A 26,688-nucleotide genomic window follows, 5' to 3' on the forward strand; every position below is an offset into this window, starting at 1 on the left:
TTGGTATCGATGTTCTCGGCATGACCCACAGAATATAGAGAGACCACTTTCATTTCAATAGTCTAATTTATTCAAAAGTTATTAGCATTTTTTAGATATTTCATTACAACTTTTGACCACAAGGTGGCGCTGCCCCCAATCTTTTTGAGTACCTTCAGGGCATGGAGCCAAACATTTTTGTAATTATTTTCGTAATGATACGATAATGCGTTCAAAAAATACAGCATTTTGAAACATAATTCAAAATGGCCGACACCTAAAATGGCTGACACGGGAAAATTGGACATCATTCGACTCAGCATGATGCACCGAATACAAATAGACCAGTTTTGTGATTTTTGGCAAAACCATTCAGAAGTTATAAGCAAAAATATGCATTTTTCATATCTCCTGACCACTAGGTGGCGCTGCATCGAAACACTGCAGGACGTCTCAGGTCATGCTTGTTATAACACACACCAAGTTTGGTCTCAATACGCCAAACCGTTGCGGAGTTATAGCCTCACAAGCATTTTTGCGTGATTTTCGTAGAATTTGTTCGCGTGGTATTCGAGAACGGTTGGACAAATCAACTTGAATTCCATAACTTTTTGCCGGCATCATCTGAAGATGATCTGAGCCAATTTTCTTGAAAATCGGACTAACCGTCTAGGATGAGTTCGTAAAAGTAGGTTTTTCGAACAATTAAAAATAGCGAAAAAACTAAACCTTGCGATTTTTGAATTTTGGGGTTCTTTCGACTTGGCCTGAGCCAAGGATTCAGAGGAAAAAAGAATTTTGATTTTGTGGCTTACGGTTCAAAAGTTATTAGCAGACAAAATATTGAAATTTGGACAAGTGGTGGCGCTAGAGAGTTGGAGTTAGAGACTTCAAATTTGCTATAGTTAATGCTGGGACTGTCCTCTATCAGTGTGCCAAATTATACAACTTTTCCGCAATCGGTTCTATGGGCTGCCATAGACTTGCGGCGGAAGAAGAAGAAGAAGAAATATAGCTGCAAGCAGCAATTACGGGGCCAAGCACTCCAGAGGCAAATTGAAGAGCTAAGCATGGCATGAAGCATCAGACCAACTGCAGAAATGAGTAATAGAAGCAATTTTAGGATGACTGTAATTGAAATGGCTGAAAAAACAAAAATACAACCACTAGTAATATCATTAAATGGTTTATCACTTTTGACCAACAGGTGGCGCTGTAATCAAATAGTTTTGGTGTGTGAGGTTTGAGGTGACAATGTCACACACAAAGTTTGTTGTTATTATGTCAAAGCTTTGAAGAGATACAGGCTGAAGTGTCATTTTGGCATCATGCCTGAAATTTGTCGCTGTGGTATGCGAAAACGGTTTTGTCTATCGATACAAAATCCATAACATTTTGTCAGCAATGTCTGAAGATAATGTGATTCAATTTTGGTGAAAATCGGACAAACGGTTGATGAGGAGTTCGAAAAAGTAGGTTTTCAACATAAATCAAAATGGCGGACAGGAAGTTCAGCGTACCCTGGCATATTTGGTATCTATGTTGTCGGAATAAGCCAAGGAATATTTTGAGACCAGTTTCATTGCAATAGGCTAATGCAATAAAAAGTTATTAGCATTTTTATAAATTTAATTATTAATGGTTAATGAATGGTTTATTACTCTTGACCAATAGGTGGCGCGTTACCAAATTGATGTGGCATAGTCAGTGTGAGGTGACAATGGCACATACAAAGTTTGGTGCAAATATGTCAAAGCCTTGCAGAGATACAGCCTCAGATGTATTTTGGCATCTTACGAACAAAATTGTTGATGCGCTAAACGAAAACCGTTTTGTATATCAAGACGAAATCCATAACTTTTTGTCAGCACACTCTGAAGATGATCCGAGTCAAATTTGGTGAAAATCAGACTAACGGTCTAGGAGGAGTTCGAAAAAGTAGGTTTTCAACATGAATCAAAATGGCGGACAGGAAGTATTGCCAATTTTGGCATAATTGGTATCGATGTTCTCAGCAGGACCCAAAGAATATAGGGAGACCATTTTCATTTTAATAGTTTAATTTTTTCAAAAGTTATTAGCATTTTTATGATATTTCATTATAACTTTTGACCACAAGGTGGCGCTGCCACCAAACTTTTTGAGTAGCATCAGGGCATGGAGCCAACCATTTTTGTAATTATTTTCATAACGATACGATAATGCGTTAAAAAAATATAGCATTTTGAAACATAATTCAAAATGGCCGACACCTGAAATGGCCGACACGGGAAAATTGGATATCCTTCGACTCGACATGACCCACCGAATCTAATGAGACCAGTTTTATTATTTTTGGCCAAACCATTCAGAAGTTATAAGCAAAAATATGCATTTTTCATATCTCCTAACCACTAGGTGGCGCTGCGTCGTCGAAACACTGCAGGTAGTCTCAGGTCATGCTTGTTATAATACACACCAAGTTTGGTCTCAATACGCCAAACCGTTGCGGAGTTATAGCCTCACAAGCATTTTTGCGTGCTTTTCGTAGAATTTTTTCGCGTGGTATTTGAGAACGGTTGGACGAATCAACTTGAATTCCATAAATTTTTGCCGGCATCATCTGAAGATGATCTGACCAATTTTCGTGAAAAATCGGACTAACCGTCTAGGACGAGTTCGTAAAAGTAGGTTTTTCAAACAATTGAAAATAGCGAAAAAACTAAACCTTGCGATTTTTGAATTTCGGGGTTCATTCGACTTGGACTGAGCCAAGGATTCCGAGGAAAAAAGAATTTTCATTTTGTGGCTTACGGTTCAAAAGTTATTAGCATACAAATATTGAAATTTGGACAAGTGGTGGCGCTAGAGAGTTGGAGTTAGAGACTTCAAATTTGCTATAGTTAAGGCTGGGACTGTCCTCTATCAGTGTGCCAAATTATACAACTTTCCCGCAATCGGTTCTATGGGCTGCCATAGACTTGCGGCGGAAGAAGAAGAAGAAGAAGAAGAAGAAGAAGAAGAAGAAGAAGAAGAATAATAACGCCAACGGATACAATAGGTGCCTACGCACCTTCGGTGCTTGGCCCCTAATAATAATAACGCCAACGATTTCAATAGGTGCCTACGCACCTTCGGTGCTTGGCCCCTAATAACGCGATCATCAAGCATTAAACAGCACATAAATCAAAACTGCTTAATGTTACTGAATGAAATGAGGATCCAGGAAGTGGTTAGGACCGTGCATGCTCTGAATGTTTTGATTGAAGTGATCCATTCTATCTGTGTTTTGATCATCGTTCTGAATCTGTTCCTGAATCTGATTTTCTCAGCTTTTTGTTCAAAATGTTGCTTTTTTTAAATGAAACTCACCCTCATTCAAGTGTTGATTACTTCACTATATTGCAATTAAATCCTGATCTAATCATGACAAACTATATATCGTTGGAAAGGTCTATGACTCCTAAACAGATATTTTACCAATGTTTTTTGTTAAAAATTATATAGGAAAAGTAATAATTTAATTTATGACAAGAGTGCACCCTCAATAATCTACATCATTTTCGTTGCATTTTTCTCTATCACACTATAGAAATAATCAGAAATTACGTATATCACCTGAAAACTTAGAATCTTAAAATTCATCCTTTGAAACCAATTTTTAAAATCAGAAATTGCATTACCATGAAAATGGTACATCAATATCATGTTACAAAATGTTTTCGTTCATGAATCATAAAAATTTAAGTTTGGATCGTGCACTTTACAAGTCTATATTTAAAAATGTGAGTGACAGTTAAGGGGTAAAAAAAAAAAAAAAAAGATTGCATGAAGTTGGAATAAAACTTTTTTTTTAAGCAGAGGCTCTGTTCTCAGGGCTCTAGAGTGCGACCTAATTTCTCAATGGTGCGACTAAAAAAAATTAGAGGTCACATCGGTGCGACCAGCCGTTCAAGGGAAGAAAAAAAAAAAAGTCTCCGCGACTTTGAAAGTCTCCCTGTGGTTCAACAACAGACACTAGAGCCCTGCATTTCAGCCCGAGCCCGATGGACCCTGACTTTTTTACAACCCTCAAGCTGGCCTTCGGGATAATTTTCATGTCATAGTTCAGACGCGGGCCATGCCCCCCGCCTGTTTTAGACTTCTCCTTACTTTTATATTTTAGACATCCATCAATTAGTGATGAAAAAAAAATTGGCGCGCTGGTGGAAACAACACAAGACCGTGCTACAGAGACTGTCAAGAGCGGCTCGACAGTGTTTATTGTCCCACCAGCAGCAGCACAGCTGAAGAGTTCCCTGTTCAAATGCACGCAATAGGCTCAGGCTTGCCGCAAAGCACCGGCAAAAGTAATTACCACAAATGTGACAGGGGGAAATAGTAAGGAGATATTTGAATTATTTACTAATAAAGAAGTGTTTTCTGAGTCTGTGTCGCAAGGATGAAGTTGCTGATCCTGACTCGCCATCTCATTAGACGCCATCTCATTAGACGCGCCTTTAGAGAGAAGTGCATCTATACGGATTATGATTATAATGAAATAGTTTTTCTTTCGATTTGTTTTATTTCATTAAGTAATCATTTAAAGCTTTCTGTAGATATATTTATCATGTCTGTGAGGCATGTTTTCACTGAGTTTCGGTTCATTTTTGTACTCCTGTTAAAGACGAGACGCAGAAAGCACATCGTGTTTGTTTTCTTTATTTCATAAAAGCATAACAGTTTGTTGATAATGTGAGTGCACAAAAATAAAAGACCCTTTGCAGTTACGAATGATCTATTACTCTTATGTGCAAAAATGACGGCGTATCTACTGAAAAAAATGCAAGTGATCACACTGGCGTCTCCATGTCCTGAAGCGTCTCCGCACAAACTATTGGATATAGCACACATTTATCTGGGTCTAGCGTTTAAACATTGTTATATGCTTGAACTGTTTTATATCTATAGATTTTATTTTAGGCGAGTCGTGATGATTTGAGAAGGCTAAATTGATCAAACATAGGCACTGTATCTAACGCGTTACCCTTAGTCATTACTTAAAAAAAAACAAAAAAAAACTTATATTTAACAAACAAAAAATGCTCAAACCATTTTTCTAAATTAACTTAATACAAAAATGAAACGAAATATAATCAGTTTGCTATTACATACAAAACTGACAGTAGTATACATTTAGGGACTGTTTAGCTGTTCAAATCAGACACTAGAGCATCCCTTCATTCAGGCACAGTGGAAGATTTGATAAGAATCCGTGTAGAAGAGGGCCAAGTCTGGAAGATTTTGCTGCTAGAGAGAGTGTGGCCAGCTGGTTTAGCCAAGGCCAAAGATCAAGAAGGCCAAACTACAGGAGTTTGCCATCCGAGGGGCATGTGACTGCAGTGGAGGATAGTCCATAAGACATCGAGCCATGAGATGTTCAGTTTGAAGCCCTTAAAACACTTAATTTAGATTTTCTTTTTATTTAATTTATCTTGAGATGTTTTAAATTTAATTTTCAGCTCAGTGAAGCACTTTAAGCACCAACACTTTTTCAGTAAGCTACCTTTCTTGTGGAATTGTGCTTCAAATAAAGAACTTTGTTGACCAGACTGTTAGTTAATCATTTACAAGTCAATATTGCATATAAGGACAGTGATAAAAAAAAAAAAAGTGAACTTGTAAAACTGCGGTGTTAAATGCGATGCGGTTGAAAATTTGGGTGCACCTAACTTTTTTTTAGGCGCACCAGTGTAACCAGTGCAAAAAAGTTAGTCTAGAGCCCTGGTTCTTTGTTTGAACATATTGCATGTTCAGATATTCATACAAGAAAATATTCTGGGTGCCATTAAACTTTTGTGAAAATGATCAAAAATTCTGCTGGTGGGGAGAGAGTTAAGATGGTCTTTTGCAGAGCATGAATTACTTCCAAAATAGCAGGGATTGAAATTGGCAGTTATATGTCTTGGTCAGGGGCATGTTTAGAGTTTTGGGGGCTCTAAGCAAGCGGTCCCTGGGGGCTCCCTTTGGTAGAAATCGGGTTCTGCGGGGGCCCCCCTAAAAATTGCGTGGGGCCTAAACACGCTACTGGTCTTGGTTATATTTAATTCTATTTGTGAGGGAATTTAATTATAGAATGTGTTTTGACTGAACACATTTTTGTGTACAGAATGGGATTTAGTTCTCAGAACAGGACAGTGACAACCATGTTTGGCTGCGGTGTGTATGTGGAGGCAGTGAGTCACTCTTGTTTGATCTCCGAAGCCCACTGGATCCCTTAATTCAATTCAGTTCCTTAAGGACTGTATGACTCAGCGAAGCTATGGCTGGGTTCAGCTTCCTGCTCTAGCGAGGGCAACTCCAAGGGCACTTCAAAAGCTCTCCATCTCACAGAGACAGAGATTCCGCTAAATCTCTGTGAATAAATCACACAGATGCCTGGCTAAACGACCAGCCTGTGTTTCCTCACGCCTTCCATGTGTTTGTCAGTATACTAAACGGCACAAAAAATCAAACACTACACTTTTTGTTTTATTCCGGTTTATGTTGTCATCTATTATATGGTACTTTAGTCTGCAGGATGTTCTCCGGGCACCCAATTTAAAGCTCAATACAGTCTGTTCATCTCCCAGAAGCCTTCCAGGATTCTTCTGGGGTATTTGATAGCCTTCTGAAGAATGAACGGTTCTCCTTGTGATGCTTTGCATAAGGAGCCACTGTTTCTGCTGCTTTCTCTGTGGAATAAATTTTTCCACCTCATATTCTTTAGCCAAATAATTGTCTTTAACGTGACACTGGGATGATGTTTCGGTGCTGAAGGCTGGCTCTTTTTTGGCCCGACCTAATGTGCGTCGAATGACTGGGTCACTCAGTGTGAGCTCACCTCAGGCTGTGACAGCTGTGCTCTTTAAAACCGAGAATGCTGTGAAGGGGGGCCCTTGCATGAGACTAACCTTGCAACTGTCTGTTAGCTCATGTCGGTGTGGGCTTAGGGAGCATGTTTTTTCTCATTGTGCTGCTTTTCTCATTCCTATACTAAAAACCTTGTCACCATTATCTTCATTGTTCATAACGGGCTTGAAAAAAAAAATAGCCTAATAGAAGAGAACATCTCTGGTCTGAACCCATTAAGCATAGAGGTTAGAATCGCAGTTATCCGTGAGAAGTAATATCCTGCTATATGGAAGGAAGGTCATAGCCATTGTCTCATTTGTCTTGTCTACTTCAAAGGATACCAAAGTAGTGTTTGCCTAATGTTTTGGATAAACTCTGTCATAAAACTTGAAAATCATTGTTGTGTTGTAGGAGCTCGAGAGAGTGACTTCTCTACAGACCAACTTACAGCTTGCTGCAGTCATCTGCACTAATGCACGAAGGTCAGAGAGCTTTTGAAAATCAGGTTTAAAGGAATAGTACAGCTAATAAATGAAAGCTGTGTTATCATTTTTCACCCAAATGTTGTTTAAAACTTACTTGTTTTATTCAGTAGGGCCAAAAAAGAGAAAATTGACTTAAATTCGGACAGAAGTTTTCATGTTTCAGAAAGAAAACAAAAGTGCATAAAAGTATCAAAAAAAACGGTCCGACCGACTCGTGCAACTATGTTCCAAGGCTTCTGGAGTCACACGTTAGCTTTGTTTGAGAAACAGACATGCATCATTCATTTCAGTTTTATCAGCGAGTTGAAGTTGTGAACTAGATCAATCAGAACAAATCCTTCAGATATGAAAGAATCAAATTCATCATTTCTTCATGAATTTTAACCTCTTCACTTCCCTCATGTACTCTCAAGAACTACAAATGCATGATCGCAGTGTGTGGAAGTCGAGAGAAAATTAAGCACAAAATTAGGAAGTGTCCCACAGCAGGACAATGCAATATTTACGCTAAAGATATTTAATGCTTTTAGAACTCATTACTAACATTTTTATGTTGTAATATACAATACTAAAATGTTATGTTTACTCTTGGTAATAATGTTTATGATATACTATAATACAATTAGTTCTGATTGACAGTTATAACTGATATCTGATTGACAGAAATATGAAGAAAGAGTTTACTGCTGCCACAGTTTTCTATGGGAGAATACTGTACTGCAGAGATAATGTAGAGGTTTTCTGTGAATAACAGCTTACATTTTTCTTATGTTTCTCTCAAAAAGCTATCTTGTGACTTCAGAAGAATTAGAATATGGCACACAAGTTGTATGGACTACTTATAGTAATATTCTAATGTTTTTGTCCTTTTGATGCTTCAATCCCCACATATTGTAATTCTTTGTTTTTGTATTCATTGAAAGGAAAAGTCAAACCGGTTTAGAACCACATGCAGAAATTAGGAAATGTTTTCATTCTTAGGCCAACTATTGCTTAAAGTTTCGGTGAGCAGTAGAATAGGCACAAATGCTGTAATTCTGCTTTCAGGCAGCTTCATTCTGCTAAAGAAGGCTTCACTGAAGCCAGTCTGGGGCTGTTAGCCAATCAGAGACGACGACAGCTGTTGACAGGATTGTTGAAGTCTTTGAGGACCATAAAGACTCTGGTAATCACTTCATCAACATTTTTAACAGCTAAACAGGGAGTTTATGTCCTCTGTGAACGTTAATTTCCTTCTGCCTAGTTTCACAGACACTATGTCCTTCTTCTTTTTGCTTTTTTTTGCAGCAAAGAACTGATGTTCGACTGAGTGAAATGCTGGAGGTAAGCTGGCACAGAAATCTGTCCAAATGTACAGTACACACATACACCCCATATTTCAAATATATCCAAAAGAGAACTTGCAAACAACTGAACATGTATTAGCTGGATGAAGATGCTTTGGACTTAGATTGTTTCTCACACTCACTAATTGTGGTGTTTAGTATGTTTATGTCTTCGAAATATAAATTTCATATGTAATATGAGATTGCTCAGTCATTGTGAGGGTAATGATAGAAGTCTAACATACTCACTAAACTGTTAGCTTATAGTTGTTCTAGTTTAGCCCTGTAAAAAAAAAATGTCAACAGATATTCAGGTAAAATGGAGTGTTTAATTTTACAGGAGGAGGACTATCCAGGCGCCATCCAGCTTTGTTTAGAATGCCAGAAGGCTGCCAGCACTTTCAAACACTACAACTGTATAAGGTGGGTGGAAAACCAATGACTGGATTGGTGAGCGATCCAGATCCTGAAGTTCACTAATCACTATATGACAAGCATGTGCATATGTAAATATGATGGAATTTATTTGAATTTCTGAATTGCATTTTTAAATCGTTTTAGTACTCTTTTCACAAACTGATTACATTTGTAACATAGCCATTCATTTAAAACAGTCTCTGTAGGGTTGTATTCAGTCCATATCCATATAGGATCTTTTTTTTGTTGACAGCCATTCAGGTGTTGCTTGCAAAAAAGTCTTAATAAACAGGTTTATTAAAGGGATACTCCACCTCAAAATGACAATTTGACATTAATCACTTACCCCCATGTTGTTCAAAACCCGTAAAAGCTTTGTTCGTCTTCAGAACACAATTTAAGATATATTTTGTATGAAAACCGGGAGGCCTGTGACTGTCCCATAGACTGACAAGTAAATAACAGTGTCAAGGTTCATAAAAGGTTTGAAAGTTGTCGTCAGAATACTCCATCTGCCATTAGACATGCAATCTGGGTTATATGAAGAGACGGGAACACTTTTTATAAGCGAAGAAAACAAAAATAACGTCTTTATTCAACAATTCCTCTGTCAACAGTCTCCTCTGTGCCTCTTCTGTATCAGCCGCGCCACAAGGATGTGGTGTTTTCTTTCAAATCAAAGCTGAATACACATAGAAACAGTGCATCCTTGTGGCGCGGATGATACAGAAGAGCATATGCAGCATACGGTGATATGGAGAGACACAGAGGAGACTGTTCCGAAGTCGAACAAAGCTTTTACGGGTTTGGAACGACATGAATTTAAGTGATTAATGACAAAATTTTCATTTTGGGGTGGAGTATCCCTTTAATGCTGTGTCCTATAACTTTTTCAAAACATGCAAATTTCTTTTATATCTATCCAGTGTGTTATCAAAATCAGTGAACTTTCCATGAGATTTTATGCAAATTCTGACAGCATAAAAGAGTCAGCACTGTCCATACTGCACTAATGTATACAGTAATGCCGTTTTCTGTTATTGTTGTACTGCATAGCCTACAGATTTAGCCATCGGAAAAAAATGTTGTTCATGTTCAGTATACTGTAACTGAATTTATACTACAGTATAGTTAACCTTTTCAGATTTGCTGAGTTACATTTAATTTGACAGCCACTGCCAAGGTAAGGCCACTGTTTATCACATGGCATACTGTATAATGATGTCTCAGACTTTATTTGATACTGCAGTTCCCTGCTCTCTGGCTGCCTCCCTCTGATTCCCACTGCTTTGATAGGTCACATGACTCTTTATTTGACAGGGTGCATGCCCACCTCTTTCGTGTCTCTAATGGGCCTCTTGGATGGGCATTATAAAAGGCATTACTTAAATTACGTGAAATTAAGGGTATGTGTAGATGTAAAACCTATTAGGTGCCATGAAAAAACTTTTGTAGTCAATTATGAACAACAATTGTTGAAAAACACTTGTGAAAATCGTACCCAAAGCATTAAAAAACTTTATGATTTTTTTTTTTTTTTTGCATGCCACATCTGAATGGCTGTCAATAAAGAAAGGTACTTTTCCAGCAAATTGTAACACCCACTCTTACACTCTTTGAGTTTTTTTTCTTCTGACAAAGTCTTTTCACTTCAACTCTTTGGAAACATAAATTATTGTATGTTCTAAAAATAGCAATATGAATTAATAGTCACGCTGTCTCCTAATGACATTGCATCACTTTTATTATACAAGATGTTCTCATTCTGGTGTAAAAAAGTCTGCAGTCTGTGTTGAAGGATAGTGTTCTGAAGCTGTGAAGTTTCATCAGTGAGTATGATGGTGAGGAACAAATGTACCTGTTTGCTGACCAGTGATTGATATGTCACGACCCACACTAATGGAATGTCTTTATCTCATTAGGATGTGGTTTAACAGACAGAAAAGATGCAGTCAGTGTCACTTGTGTAAAGGATGCTAGCAATTGTTCATCAGTCTTTAGCTCTCCCTCTCTTTTTGTGACTCTGCATTGCTGCTTTGTTTAATCTGGCACAGGATTGTTTAATCAGCCTCCAGTCTGCTCTGCACACATTGATATCCATGCAAGTGCATGGAAACCCACCCAATGTGATTTCCTTCTGTTTAAAAGCTCTCTCTTTTTCAAATAGTCTGACCAGCTATTGAGGTACTGAGGTCAGTTTGGATAGTTTAGTCCTGTTGGCTGTAAAAATGATCTTTTTTTTGAAAAATGATATTTTTTCATTAGTAGCCATGAATTCAGTTTCTCTCAATGTTTACTCCCATTAAGCCATTGGCAAGTGCTATTTTTGGACCCTGCCCTTGTTTGTGGTTTTCAGTTGTTGTACCCAGAAAGATGCACAGCCACAACAGCCTGCAATGAAAGAGCTGTAATTTAAAAAAAGGAACCGGTCCCATTTTCACTGTCGAATCTTACACTCTGGCCCGTTACATTTATTAGGAGTGAGATTGGATAGATACAGATAGATAAGACAGGCAGACAGATAGATGGACAGACAGACCACACTCCATAAGGCAGTGTCGTTTCTGCAGCAGAAGTAATAAGACCTGCAGTAGGAACATTTTGGAAGCCAGGCTGTCTTGATAAAAGCATAGCTGTGATATATGTGAGCCAGAGACAATATAGAGCTGATTGGCCACTTGCTCTCCCTCCTCATTTACTTGTTTATGTAATGATGCATAATGTGCTCTCATATGTTTCTGCTTTACTCTGATACCCAGTGACTATCAAAGGCATTTTTAGCTTGGCGTACTGGGGTTTTAACACTCTGGCAGTGATATATTTTTCAGGATGTATCAGCCATGCGTTTTGTCATGTTGTTTTTCCACCTTGCCATATGTTTTTTTTTATTGTTTATTTTTAGGCAGTTAGTCTCCAACAAGCAGTGAGGTAGGTGAAAACGGCTGTCTGCGGGAAGTGTGACGTCAGCCTCTGCATTACTCACAAGTCAGGTTGAAGGGTTCTTGAAATTTGGACAGAAGTGTGAGAATGAAGGGCTGTAATTTTCTCCCTAATTTACAAACATCTGCTTAGCATCGTGAGCTGGGATGCAGATAGAATTTATAGATGCAGCACTAGTTTTAGATCATTTAAAAGGACAGTTTGAGACCATTTCCTTACCTGTAAGTTTCAAATGGCCCGTTTGGTCAGTATGGTAGATGCAATAACTTTTTTTTTTTCATTTGTTTGTTTTGTGCCCAAAATGGTATGAATCTGACAGCGCTCTTCAGGTCTTTGGTCAGGATTCAACTACAAATGATCATCTCTCCTCTTGAACTTTGGTGCAGGTTATGTCCTTTGACTTTAATAAAGCTGTGTGCATCTGGATTGAGCCACTGCCAGTTGAACCACTAAAACATTCCTTTTGACTGCAAATTCATCCACCTGTTTTACAATTCAGCGCACTCTTTCAGGAGAGTGGAGTACTATTCAAGAGCCACAACCCTATTTAATAAAAGCATGTTTGATGGAATCTCACGATTTTTTATAGTGATAGCACTGTGGTTTGCTCATTTCGATCCCTGCAGGGAAGAGTGATAAGATGTATAATTGGATGCATTGAGATTCTAAGCTTTGAGGCGTTAGTGCGGGTAGGTATTGATGTCACTGTGGGAGAATGCTGCTTGAATCTGAGCACGGAAGTTTCATAAGGGACCTACTCCATGTCTGAGTTTAGGGAGTCTACGAAAAATCACGGAGTGAAATGTCACTTGGTTATTTCCTACTTTAAAGTAAAACTTTATTTCTTGCCTTTGAGATTGAAATTCTAAGATTTTATTATACTCAGATTTCAGGTCTGTGTCTCTCTTTTTTTTAAGTGCAAACGTTTTAACAGATCTACAGAGAATGAGAATTGACAGGGATGCCATAAAGAAGCATACCCACAGATTTGTGAATGCAAGCAGTTGCAAAATGACATGCAGTGTCTGTGGGGAGACTGTCAAAAGCTGGATTGCTGTTGGTGTGCTTGTCAAAGTGCCTGTTAACTGACCTTCAAATATTGAAAACATGTTTTTCTACGTTTTTTGAAAATATACACGTATCACTCTCAGTTGAATTTTGAGAGTAGAAAATTTAAAGGTGTCTCATATTTTAAATGTTTATTTTAATTAATAATTTTATTAATGTAATTGAAAGCACCTTTAAAGATTTTTTTAATTACAAAGTATCTATATAGATTTTTTAAATGCTGTTTATTGAGCGTTTCACAAAAATATTAAGCAGCGCGACTGTTTTCAGCATTGAATTGATGGGAAGAAATGTTTCTTGATCACCAAATCCACATATTAGAATGAATTCTCAAAATAGCTGCTAAAAAATGCTTTTCAAATGTTAAAATATATATTTAAAAAATATAGAATTTAAAAAATAATAATAATATTTTGAAATATTACCCTTTTTACTATATTTTTGACTAAATAAATGCAGCCTTTGTAAGTATTAGAGATTAGACTTGAACAGTAGTGTATAATGTGTTTCTTTTAATTAATTTTGTTTTAAATCTGCCACCAAAACATAACTATTTTCTATACTTTATCATAGTTCTAGAACTGAATGCTGTTTTCCTTTTGTGAAATGCCCAGGTTTGATGTGGCGTTCAGTGTAGTTATTAATTACTGTATCATTAAGCAGCAATCTTTTTTGCAAAGCCTGGTTCAAGTTCTGATGGTCTGCTTGACATTCTACATGTACTGATGTATATTATATTCATCTGTATAACATTTGACAGTTACAGAAGATCAGAACAAGTCACTTTTTTTTTGAATGGGAAGTTTCAAGTTCTGATGGTTACCTAATTTGTTCCTATGTCAGATACTTATCTCAGAAGATCAAGGGAAATTTGGTTTCTTGTGATATGACAGCTGTAAAGTCAAAGCAGATGTCCATCAGTTGCTTTCTTGGCATGAACTATGTGCTGTTGCAACATGAAGGAATGTTGCTTCAGCTTAAAAACTCCTTTTCACAGATAATCCTGTTTTGGATTTTGAGGACATCTTCAAGACTTGTTCAAGCAGTTGCTTTTCCTGCAGCTAGATAAGGACTATATATCAACACTTATTCTGCCAGATACTTCAGTTGTCTGCTCACTCAGGTGCAAGAAAGCAGAGTTAATTGGAGAGAGACATGAGCCGCAAAAGTGCCCAGCGGTGTGGTTTTACAGCCTAGCACACTCAGCTTTTGAAAACACTTTTAAAAATCCAGCGACATCCTTTAATTTAATCACATCTAACACCCACTGGCCCCATGCTATTAGCAAAGGATTTATGTTCTGAAACTGAAATGGGGGGGGGGATCTTGGTCTTTCCTCTCTGCGATTTCATGCCTAATGGCATGATAATGATAAGAGATTGTTTGAATGGAAATGTTTTTATTGTGCAACGGATCCTATCGTGAAAGCTCATTAAAATGTGATTTTGCGTGGCCTTCCCGAAGGAAACGGCGAGGCCCAGAGAGGCACAGTGGTGACGAGCTGCGAGTCGGAAGTAATTGATCAGCTCAACGTAATGCTGGGTTTCCTCTAAGGGCCCTGAAGGAAAAGGGGGACCCACACTGAGTCAGAGCCCACTGTGATGGATTGAGGCAGACTAAAGGAGTTCTGCATTCTCCCATCAGCCTTTGCAAGAGCTCATTCAGGACACCAGCACTCAAAATCTTTTGTCTAACGGCATCAGCTTTTCACGAAAAGGTCACATCCTCTCCTGCCGTTTTTTGTTTTTACAGCAATATAAATAGAACGTTGCATATTGTAACACCTCCTGTTTTTGCACACCAGCTGGGCGATGGTATATGTGGGGGTTCCTCATGCGAAGAGTCATGCATTGTGGCAAAATTAGAGCATTTATTGGAACAGTTTTCTGGAACACTTCTTTCTGCATCCAGTGCCTTCGAAGAGAAGAAAAAAGGGAAAAATCGGGAAAAGGAAGAAGCAGTTTAATTAAAGTTTTATGCATTCCGTCTAATCTTTCAAAAACACTGGCCTACAGGGGCCAGGCAATCCCTCATGTCAAGCTGAGTTAGCTTGTGAAATAAATTACAGTTGTTCTTAGTTGTCAGATCATGATTATCCATGGCCACCGGCAAAGTTGCTGCTAGTATCATGTTGCTCCAAGTCTCAGCTGGTTCCTCATAGTAACCCTAAGTGTTGCTTTTTTGGGGTCAGATGGGTCAGATTTTTTACTCAATTTTTTTTTTAAGCTTTAGTATTTTTACTGGCAGTGCTTTATAGGGATAAATTTAGAGATCCTACTGTCCCATTCCATTTAAAGCACTGCTAATACTGCCATCACAGCAGCACTTTTGTAACAAATCCACTGTATACAACATTTACTGTCAGATTGAGGGTTCTCTTCTGTGAGCGATATTATTATATAATGCACAAGCTTACTTTTTGTGTTGATTTTTTTAGTTTGACATTTTTAACTTAACTGAGTTTTTTGATCATGCATTTTTAGGCCCTACAAACATAAACATTTGGTTGCAAATTCCATATTCTAAATTTCTTAGATTGGTCATTTCATGAAAAAAGTCTTAAAATGTATAATAAATAAAATAAAATCATTTAAAGTTAATATAATATAATATATATACACTGAACAAAATTATGAACGCAACACTTTTGTTTTTGTCCCCATTTTTTATGAGCTGAACTCAAAGATTTAAGACTTTTATGTACACAAAAGGCCTATTTCTCTCAAATATTGTTCACAAATCTGTCTAAATCTGTGTTAGTGAGCACTTCTCCTTTGCCGAGATAATCCATCCACCTCACAGGTGTGGCATATCAAGATGCTGATTAGACAGTATGATTATTGCACAGGTGTACCTTAGGCTGGCCACAATAAAAGGCCACTCTAAAATGTGCAGTTTTATAACACAGCACAATGCCACAGATGTCGCAAGTTTTGAGGGAGCGTGCAGTTGGCATCCAACTGGCCTCACAACCGCAGACCACGTGTAACCACACCAGCCCAGGACCTCCACATCCAGCATCTTCACCTCCAAGATAGTCTGAGACCAGCCTACCGGACAGTTTTTTGTTGCAACAATCAGTTTGCATAACCAAAGAATTTCTGCACAAACTGACAGAAACCGTCTCAGGGAAGCACTTTGCAATCCCCAACCCCAACATGTGTTCCACTACCTGACAACATCCAACAACCTTAAACGACTGCAGTGGGCAAATGCTCACATTCGATGGCGTCTGGCACTTTGGAGAGGTGTTCTCTTCACGGATGAATCCCGGTTTTCACTGTACAGGGCAGATGGCAGATAGCATGTATGGCATCATATGGCTGAGCGGTTTGATGATGTCAATGTTGTGGATCGAGTGGCCCATGGTGGCGGTGGGGTTATGGTATGGGCAGGCATATGTTATGGACAACGAACACCGGTGCATTTTATTGATGGCATTTTGAATGCACAGAGATACCATGACGAGATCCTGAGGCCCATTGTTGTGCCATTCATCCACGACCATCACCTCATGTTGCAGCATGATAATGCACGGCCCCATGTTGCAAGGATCTGTACACAATTCCTGGAAGCTGAAAGCATCCCAGTTCTTGCATGGCCAGCATACTCACCGGACATGTCACCCATTGAGCATGTTTGGGATGCTCCGGATCGGCGTATACGACAGCGTGTTCCAGTTCCTGCCAATATCCAGCAACTTCACACAGCCATTAAAGAGGAGTGGACCAACATTCCACAGGCAACAATCAACAACCTGATCAACTCTTTGTGAAGGAGATGTGTTGCACTGCGTGAGGCAAATGGTGGTCACACCAGATACTGACTGGTTTTCGGACCCCCACCAGACCCCTCAATACAGTACAACTGCACATTTTAGAGTAGCCTTTTATTGTGGCCAGCCTAAGGCACACCTGTGCAAATGTGATTACAATATAAAATAATGGTTTCTTTTTTAAAATCCTTTAAAATATAATTTATTTCTGTGATGCAAAGCTTAATTTACATCAGCCATTACTCCAGTATAAAGTGTCACATGGTCCTTAAGAAATCATTCTAATATGCTGATTTATTAATAGAATTATAAATGTTGGCAACAGTTGTGCTGCCAAATATTTTTTTAGAAACTGCGATACTTTTTTCAGGATTGTTTGATGAATAAAAAATGAAAAAGAACAGCATTTATTTAAAATATAAATCTTTTCTAACAATATAAATCTTTGCTATCACTTCATAACAATTTAACACATCCTCGCTGAATAAAAGTTTTAATTTCTTTCAAAAAAGAAAGAATAAAAATTTACTGACCCCAAACTTTTGAACTGTAATGTGTATTGTTGGAAAAGATTTCTATTTTAAATAAATGCTCTTCTTTTTAACTTTTTATTCAAAAAGTATCACAGGTTCTAAAAAAATATTAAGCAGCAAAAACAGTTTCCAGCACTGATAATAAATCAGCATATTAGAATGATTTTTGAAGGATCATGTGACACTAAAGACTGGAGTAATGATGCTGAAAATTCAGCTTTGCATCACAGGAATAAATTAGATTTTAATGTATATTAAAATAGAAAAACTTTATTTTAAATAATAATAATAATATTTCACAATATAATTTTTTCCCTGTTTTTTTTAATCAAATAAATGCAGCCTTGATGAGCATAAAAAAAACTCCTGTAAAAAAAACATAAAAAAAAATTCTGACCCCAAACTTTTGACCGGGTGTGTGTGTGTGTGTTTATTTTTTTCAAATTGTTAGTAGGGCAAGTGCAATACTGGCTCAAATGAGCAAACAGAAAAAATCCTTAAGCCACCTTTTCAGTATGTCTGACAAATGACAGATTGGAGGTATTCATTTCCAATGCAGAAAATAACAGGAGCTACACAGAGTTCTGACCATATGTGTTGTTTATTTATTTTACGTCTAGACCATACACGACTGTCAGACCGGATGTAATGTATTCAAACTGAAACTGAATGAGATGTGAGAATTACCAATATTACACTAAACCGTTAATCCTTAAACACTCTTTCTGTAAAATATGCACTTATGAATAATTATGTCCCAAAGAATCATTTTATTACCATTTATTTACATGAATTAGCTCTAAAAACCTACATGCATTCATACATATTGGCGGTCATTTGTTTTGTGTGTATATATTTATACATTCATTATTCATTCAGTTTATCATGGTGAATAAACCGAGGGTAACGGCTGCTTCACGACCAGTTTGAAAGTTCCACTGTGCGACTACAATTAGGGCTGAAATGTGACAAGCGTACATGAATGTTGGTGATAGTGGAAAGGCAGCTTTACTTTTGAGTTTCCTAAGAAAGACGTATGATTGGTGTGTGTGATTGACATTAACCTAAAACAGCCTTATTATTCTTGGCTTTCCTAAGACAGACTAGTCATTTTTTTTCCCTCCCTCATTCAGAAAACCCACTGACTAGTTTAGCACGCCCCTCTCGACACTAACAACACACATCAGTCTTGTTCCAGCTGCACAAGATAAGCAAGAAGCCACGCTCGGTAAAAATACACCCCTGTTTTTCAAATGTCACTGCCTGTTTTTTCCACAGAAATGTCACCGTCTGTGAGGCTGGTTTTCCATTTCTCTGAGAAAGCTAGCTGTTTTTCATCCCAACATGTTCCTATAAAGTTTTTGGTGGTTTGTGTTACTCTGCAAACAGAATACAATGGTTATTTGTGCTTCACAATGAACCAACATTTCTGTTGTTTTGTATTCCTATTCACTGTTTGCCTCCCTTGTCTTGCTTTTTTTTTCTTCCTCAGTGAGTTGAATTCCAAACTGCAAGACACTCTGGAGCAAATCGAGGTATGTGACTTCTTTTTCGTTTTTGTCCTTAGACAAGGGTACGAGAATCTAGGATGGTGACCTTCTTCTTCATCTTCTTTCAATCTCAGATCACCCTGTTCCCTTCAGAAACACTCACGCACCCTTGACAGATTTAACAACAGCAGTTGCCCTGATGTAGTTCCTCAACATTATATGAATTAAACAGATCGGAAGGAACACTTGACCATGCGTTTGTACGTCTAACAGTGGCGCTCAGGGTGTCAGTCTGCCAGCATTTGGTCTCTCAAGCCCAGAGGCAGATGGACTGTGTTTTATTAAATAAATTGCTGTCTTTTAAGACAGCTTCGTTCAAGCTTATACTGCCACAAAACACACATACCCACACACACCGAGATTCCCCAGCAGTGCTGTTTGTGTTATCTACTATATAATGCAGAGATTTCAGTGTGGCAAATGTAACTGGATGGCGTCCAGCCTCGCATACAAATCCTTTACTCATTAACTCATTTTCCCCTATTCTTTCATGTTTCTCTTTTAATGTCTGTCTCTCACTCTTTCTTTTCCCTTCCTCCTCATCTTTTTATCTCGTTCACTGTCTCTTCACACGCATTAGCGTCTGTGCCAATGAAGAGCGCTGCTACCAAAATTACAGTGATTCATGCCACTTTTCTATTTCTGTAGCAGCGCACGTCCCAACTCATTAAGAATGTGAATGCTTATCTTTGAGCTCAAAATGAAGTTGTGCGTTCAGTATCATCAGTGATTTAAACCATTGATTATTATGGCCCTCATTCATTTGTGGTAATTGTACATTTCAGCGCCATAAAATGAGACTTCTAAGTTATTTTTGACTGTATCTGCTTTCCATATGCACTCAAATTATGCCATTGAACTTCCTTTGCTGATCTCACTGATTTGATGCTCGTCTGTGCAGGAACAGCTAGATGTGGCACTGTCCAAAACCTGCAAACACTTTGATGTTTCTCACTACACCAAAGTTCAGCTGGCATATAAGCTGCTGGGGAAGACACAGGTGAGTCATCGCTGCTGGAGCTGTCACGATCTTGATATTTTGGCTGATGCTGAATTGTCATTTAAATAAGGTTAACCAATTTTTCTGTTTGTATTGTTTGTGACACTTGCACACAGTGGAAGCTTAATACACATACACCTTATGAAGAAGTACTTTATTCACATTGAATCATACATCAGCAAAATATATGATTTTCCTTGTGAACAAATGAGAAAGTGTATAACATGAGTAATATAAAATGTTAACATATTTAAAATATGAGTCCACTTGAGTCTACTTTCTATTCATCCAAAATTGTAGTGTTTTAAATTGTTTATTTTAAGTTTATTTAATTTTTATGCATTATTTAATGTATGCATTTTTTCCACTATAATGCATTCATATTTCTGTCCTAAATTCTTGACTTTCTCTCATCAATTTGCAATGATCCGACCTTGATCAGCCAAATGTATTTTCCATATACATAAATTAATAAAATAAGATGAAAGCGAACGCCATTTAACGGCTTGATTATACTTTTTGAGAGTGGCATGAACAACAATAGACGGTGCACACACACCCCAAAGTGCTTCAGAGACGTTTGTACTTTTATTTTTTGTTTATTTGAAGTGCTTTTCATGGCATTTCTGTATTCATGTAAAATTGCCATATTTGAATTGCAAGTGCACAATAATCACAGTTATCACAAATATTCACCTGGATAAATCTTTGACATGGTCATGGCAGCTTTATTCAGTGTCTCCCTCTCCGTGCCACTTTTCTCTCTCTCTTTTTTTTTTTTTCTCCCCAAAATGGGAAGATGATTCATACCTGACACAGGATTTGCCAGAAGAGAAGTGCACTCTGTTGTATTCCACTTCTCTTTTCCAGAAGAAAGTAAAGCTGTGATCAAAAGCAGAATCCGGGAAAAATATCTCGTTGGTTTTATTATAAGCCGACTTCTACCACTTCCATGGTGCCTTCCCCATCCCCTTATAAAGCAATTTTCAGGTAGAAATGTCCCGGTATTGTTGCTCTGCCATTGATCTACAGGATTAAATTTTTTTTTTTTTTTTTTCAAGTATTAGACATGCGTGGTTGCATGTGTTTGTGAAATGACTGGATAAAGTTGGGTGAACCATTTAAAATTTGTTCAGATGGAGATCTCCGATCATCAGCTCACAGCACTCTGTCAAACACCTGAAATTTAAGGCGTGTATTTTTACAACTATTTTTACATTTTTTTAATGATGGTATACAGTATGTAGTGTTAGGTCTACACCTATAGGACTAGTTTTCTCAGAGAACATGTTTACTTTGTGATTTATTTCTCATCTGCATTGAACATATCTGTGTTTCTCAAAAAAACTAAATATACGGAGCAAATCACCTACTGTTTTTTGGGCTAACCCGGGTCCTCAGAGAAATCCTGTCTGGATATAAATATCTGGGAATGCAGTCTATTATTTTTTTCCACAGTGTTTCTCCTCATTTATTTTGACCTTGAAAACTGTAACTAAAGGAAAATTTCTTCTTGTGATGCCTGATGCACCTTCATTATGAATTTAGACCTTTTTGCCAGCATTCTGGATAAAATAACAGTTGCTGGTTCAAATATTGCTGGCATCCCATCCGTCATTAAAAAAATAAAAGGTAGTCCGATCATGGACTGCTCAGAGCGGTATAATATGATTATATATAGTATATATTATAGGATGTAAATACTTTATATGTATATACTGTACCCTGCCTTTCAAAAGTTTGGTGTAAGAATGTTTTTAAACATTAATAATTTTATCCATCAAGGACACAATAAATTGATCAGAAGTGACTAAAAAAAATCTTAATGTTATTTAAAAAATATTTTAAATACATTTCTATTCGGCAAAGAATCCTAAAAAAGTTGCAACAAATATATTAAGCAGTATTTTTTTATCATTAATAATAATTAAAAAAAAAATGTTTATAGAGCATCAAATCAGCATATTAGAGTGATTTCTGAAGTATCATCTGATGCAATAGCTCCTGAAAATTTCAGCTTTAACATCACAGGAATAAATGACAATGTCAATTTTAATTCAAAAATTATTTAAAATATATTCATTGTATAAATAGTTCTATCAAGATATTATTTATATAATTAATATAGAGTTTTTTTTATATTAAAGTCTTGTTTACAGTCAAGTTATATTTTGTAAAGCTAATGTTATCCTATGTGTGTCTGTGTGGGCATTTCTTATTGTGTGTGTTCGTCCATCAGCCTGCCTGTGTATAAGTATTCAAGTGTGCGTCCTGAGACATCCCCCGTCTCATCTAAAAGAACCTTCCTCGTGTCACTTTGATCACCAAAGCCTCTTGGGTAGATGGCAGCTGTCCTGTGTTTATTCATTCATACGTTCACTCGCTCACGCTCACACACATACCTCTAAGCACTTAATTTATTTGCCATCTGCAGTCCAGACTATGGCAGTTTCATCAGTGGTTACTGAGCGAGGGTGTTAAAGCCGATCAACCCGTAATTACTGAAGGACCAACTTTAAGATGTGTGAATCAAACGTAACCCTTGAAACAGATTCGGATTTTAAGAGTCGCCTCTCTGGAGACCCCTGAGAGGGTCATTCCCTGGCTGAAGAGATTATTAGGTGATTCAGGACACTTAACTGGGATGCATGATCAAATCCATGCAGGCTTTTGAGAACCTTTCCCCTGCAACGAGTCATTTATAAAATCAATAAAAATTGATTATGAAAATAATTAACTTAGTATTGAATGTCATGTGGTTGCCGACAGATTCAGGTGCTTTAACAGATTGCTTAAATTATGTAATTCTTTTGAGAGGTTTTGTCTTATTAATTCAAAGTCATTTAAGTATTTCCATTTTGCAACAGCTTGTCCTAACTGCGAGTTGCAATTAAACTTTAAGTGCCAAAAATCTTGTACACGCCAACCAAAAGAAAGCAAGTCAAAGCAATCATTTTGACTAAAGTATTAATTTTAATGAACCGTTCATGGATTGATTTTGTCGGTTTTATTATGAAATGTAGCTTCTCATTTGACACTTGGTGAGTGTTAATTTTGGACTTTGGCTTGTCAGTAACAATCCATGCATTAAAATGCATAAATGTTTTTGAAAATGCATCAATTTGCTGAGTAAGTTTAAGGCAATTTTGCTATTAATGTGGGTCATACTTCTTAGGTCAGATAATACAGAAATGTATGTAGATATGGAAAAAAACATCCCTAAAGACAGTAATGTTAATATGTTCAGAATGTATGTTCCTGTAGAACGTTATACCTTGTAAAGGTTAAAGGGGTCATGAACTGACGAATCAAAATTCCCTTGATCCTTTTACATATAAGAGGTCATTGTACTATAAAAAACATCCTGTAAGTTTCAGAACTCAGAACTTTCTCGTTAGTCTTAAAACAGCTTATATTGAACCAATCTGCCAAAATGGCAGGTTTGTGGAATGTTCCACTTTGAAATAATAGTGTGGCTAAACACCGCCTCCGCACAAGATCAATGCCCGCTTCTACATCAATGCCTGTTTAGCCCCGCCCACCGATTAGCACATGTAGTGTAAATAACGAGAGAGACAAACTCAAGTCTACGCAGAAACCAGAAAAAATCACAGTCTTTGCATTGTCTTCCTTCTGATCCCAACATTAGGAAAGTTTTAAAGTTTATATTTAATGAAGATCCAGACTGTGTCAGTAAGAACTTGGTCCTTTGTTCACTTAATTTTACCACAGATTCATTTATTAACAAGGCACAATTCTATGCAAGATTTTCAGAAAGATTGAAACTAAAATACGATGCTGTGCATCATAAAAAAGTTATATTATAAGTGGACTACAGAGAACAGTATGACATAATAAACAAAGGCAGTTCATGACCCCGTTAACACTTTTGTAAAGGTTAACACAGTTTGTGCTTTTTTAAACTATTATTTATAATTTAGTCATTTTACATTTTCTGATTTAAAAAGCTACGTGCATTTTATATCACAGTGTTTATAGACCTCTGTATAGTATTAAAACAATGCATAATATGAATTCATACATTTTATATTTATTCAAGGTTTCTGTTACACCATTTGACTCGCAATTGAAAACTTTTTTTTTTTCATCTTTTCATTTATTGTTATTTTTTTTTAATCTTTAATCAAACCAAAAATTATTATTAAACTCAAACACTTGCATTAGTTGCTGCCCTATAAGCTGAATCTTCCAAATTTTCCCCTGCTTCGTTTGGCCATTTTCACAACTCTAAAGAGACGTCACTGACGGATATTTCATCATGGATCTGACCAAGTTTTTCCAGCATGATTTTAGCTAGATATTTGCTGACCTTCTAGCTTCAAAGTTTAAAACAAATCAAACGCAAACCTTGTTTCAGTTTGTACATCATTCATTAAAACTGTTGTTTATGTCTGTAAAGAGGTGCTGTTCTTTCAGGCTCTATTCCATGAACTCTGCAATTAGCCTAATGACTGCACATCTAATTCTACATCTTTTCATCTTCTCTGTTTTTCTTGTTTTTTTTTTTTTTTTTTTCTATCTAATTGATCTAATTGCTCGTTTTTCTCAGCACAATTAATATTTCCATCACGTTTGCCTTTTAGATATGTTATTACGGTTTGCTGTTTTCAGGTTTATTTTTTACCAATCTTTTCCCTCACAGAACAAATGCAGAAGTTGATGACTCCATCAGCTCCATCATTTTCATTTAAATGCGTTTGAATATTTTTGAATATTTCCTCCTATCTGCTTTTGAACACATTGACCTGCAGGAGAAGGCAAATATCCTGCCATTTTTACTGACTGAATTCAGCCAAAGCTGGGGGAGGGATGCGCTCATGGCTGAAGGAAGAAGGAGAGCAGTGAAAGCGAGAGGGAAAAAGCATAATTAAGTTGCAGCAAATTGTTTCTTTTCTCGTTGGGAGTCTTGGGACTATACTGAGCTTCAGTATGTAGTTCATAATGATTCATCTCCTGTGAGAGTGTGAGTCAGGCCCACTGTTACCCAGAAGTTTTACCTTCAAACAGATCTCCTTTGGCAGGGAAAATAGATTATCTTGTAATTTTCTTCTAGCTTCCAGTAAAAATATCTGAACATCCATAGAGCAAAGTACACTTATAAGACTTGATTTCAGGGAATGTCTTTTATTAATCTTTTTACATACTCTATAGTTGTTTTTCATCCCTTGTTTCAAGCATAAATATAACAATATTTTGTCCAGTATCGGAATATTTATACAAACTACTATTCAAAGGTTTGGAGTTAGAATTTACTTTTTAATGCTCACCAAAGGTGCATTTATTCGATCAAAATATAGTAAAACAGCAATATAGTGAAATTTTACATTTTAAAATAACTATTCTATTTTAATGTTTTAAAATTAATTTATTCCTGTGGTGGCAAAACTGAATTTTCAGCAGCCATTACTCCAGTCTTCAAGGTCAAATTCTAATAACGCTTTTTGATTTGATGCTCAAGAAACATTTTAATATTAAACTGCTTAGTACTGTTGTGGAAACAGATATTGATATTTCTTTGTTTTATTGGTGCCTTTGTGAATATGCTATATAAAAAATAACTCTTCCCACAGATCCAGTGTTACTCATTCCTGTTTTTCCTCTTTCTTCCCAGACGGCCATGGATCAGCTGCACATGCACTTCACCCAGGCCATTCACAACACTGTCTTCCAGGTGGTGCTGGGATACGTAGAGCTGTGTGCAGGCAACGCCGACACCAAGTTCCAGAAGATGCCATACAAGGACCTTTGCACGGTATACACATTCTCCATCCATTCTCCCAAATCTCCTGTTGATGGATGTCTGTGAAAATCAGATAAACTTGGTGAACACACACAGAGGTCACTTCCAAAAGTCACTGTGAACCAAATTCATCGCTTGAGTGAGAAATCATTCATTGATTTCACTCTCATTGTGCTCTAGACAGGCGAAAAATAGGTTAGATTCCTGTCTTTGGAAATGACATATATTTGTCTAGCTGTAGCGAAGGAAACCTATTGCGCAGTGAACAAGGCAGGTGATCTCATTCATGAGCAAGTCATGAAGCAATTCATTTGAGTTAACAGAAAAAAAAAAAGTGGAGTCTCTGCCAAGCACTTTGTAGCTACTCACCACAAAATGCATTCTCACTGCGGCTTCAACCCTGGGTACTAAAATTCTCATTTGCATTTGTATAGAAGCACTGAACCTTTAAATCACAAACAAAATTACAGTCGTCTTTTCTGGGTCATTTTTATTACCATATGATATTGCAAGTGGGAGATTATATATTGATTAATAATATTAAGCTCCTCCAGTAGATGGAGCACTACCGATAATGATTATTTCATTTTTCTTTGTGACTCCTAATAAGTATTTTTGCATTAAACTGAAAGATTATAACTATTAATTTATGAAAAGTTTTCTCTTTTCTTAATTGTTTTAGTGGGTCATTGACATGACACTCTTAAGAGTCTAAATTGATTTCTAAATTGAATTTATTACTTTATTGAAAAATAAATTAAAAATACAAATCATTCTTGAATAAATCCATTCTTAGATGAACATCTATTCCTGTGATGCAAAGCTGAATTTTCCATTTTTGTCACATGGTCCTTCAGAAATCGTGTTAATATGCTGATTTGGTGCTCAAGTAACATTTAGTATTGTCAGTGCTGTAAACAGTTGTCGATTCATATTTTTTGTGGAAAAGAACAGCATTTATTTGAAATAGAAAGCTTTTGTAACTGGCTTTCAATTTTGCTTT

General features: G+C 37.0%; 1 protein-coding gene across 4 annotated transcripts in view; it reads left to right on the forward strand.

The window, feature by feature from the left end:
- Positions 1 to 26,688, forward strand: part of vps50 (VPS50 EARP/GARPII complex subunit) — a 124,548-nt gene that overhangs the window by 25,740 nt on the left and 72,120 nt on the right. For all 4 annotated transcript variants that reach the window (XM_042776966.1, XM_042776964.1, XM_042776965.1 and 1 more), the window contains exons 6-12: positions 7,243 to 7,313; positions 8,364 to 8,481; positions 8,604 to 8,639; positions 8,982 to 9,064; positions 18,867 to 18,909; positions 19,826 to 19,924; positions 25,557 to 25,697. In XM_042776966.1, the coding sequence (XP_042632900.1) occupies positions 7,243 to 7,313; positions 8,364 to 8,481; positions 8,604 to 8,639; positions 8,982 to 9,064; positions 18,867 to 18,909; positions 19,826 to 19,924; positions 25,557 to 25,697 (591 nt within the window). The remainder of the gene's footprint in view (positions 1 to 7,242; positions 7,314 to 8,363; positions 8,482 to 8,603; positions 8,640 to 8,981; positions 9,065 to 18,866; positions 18,910 to 19,825; positions 19,925 to 25,556; positions 25,698 to 26,688) is intronic.

This window comes from Cyprinus carpio, chromosome A19 (genome assembly GCF_018340385.1).
Source record: "Cyprinus carpio isolate SPL01 chromosome A19, ASM1834038v1, whole genome shotgun sequence".
Taxonomy (NCBI): Eukaryota; Metazoa; Chordata; class Actinopteri; order Cypriniformes; family Cyprinidae; genus Cyprinus; species Cyprinus carpio.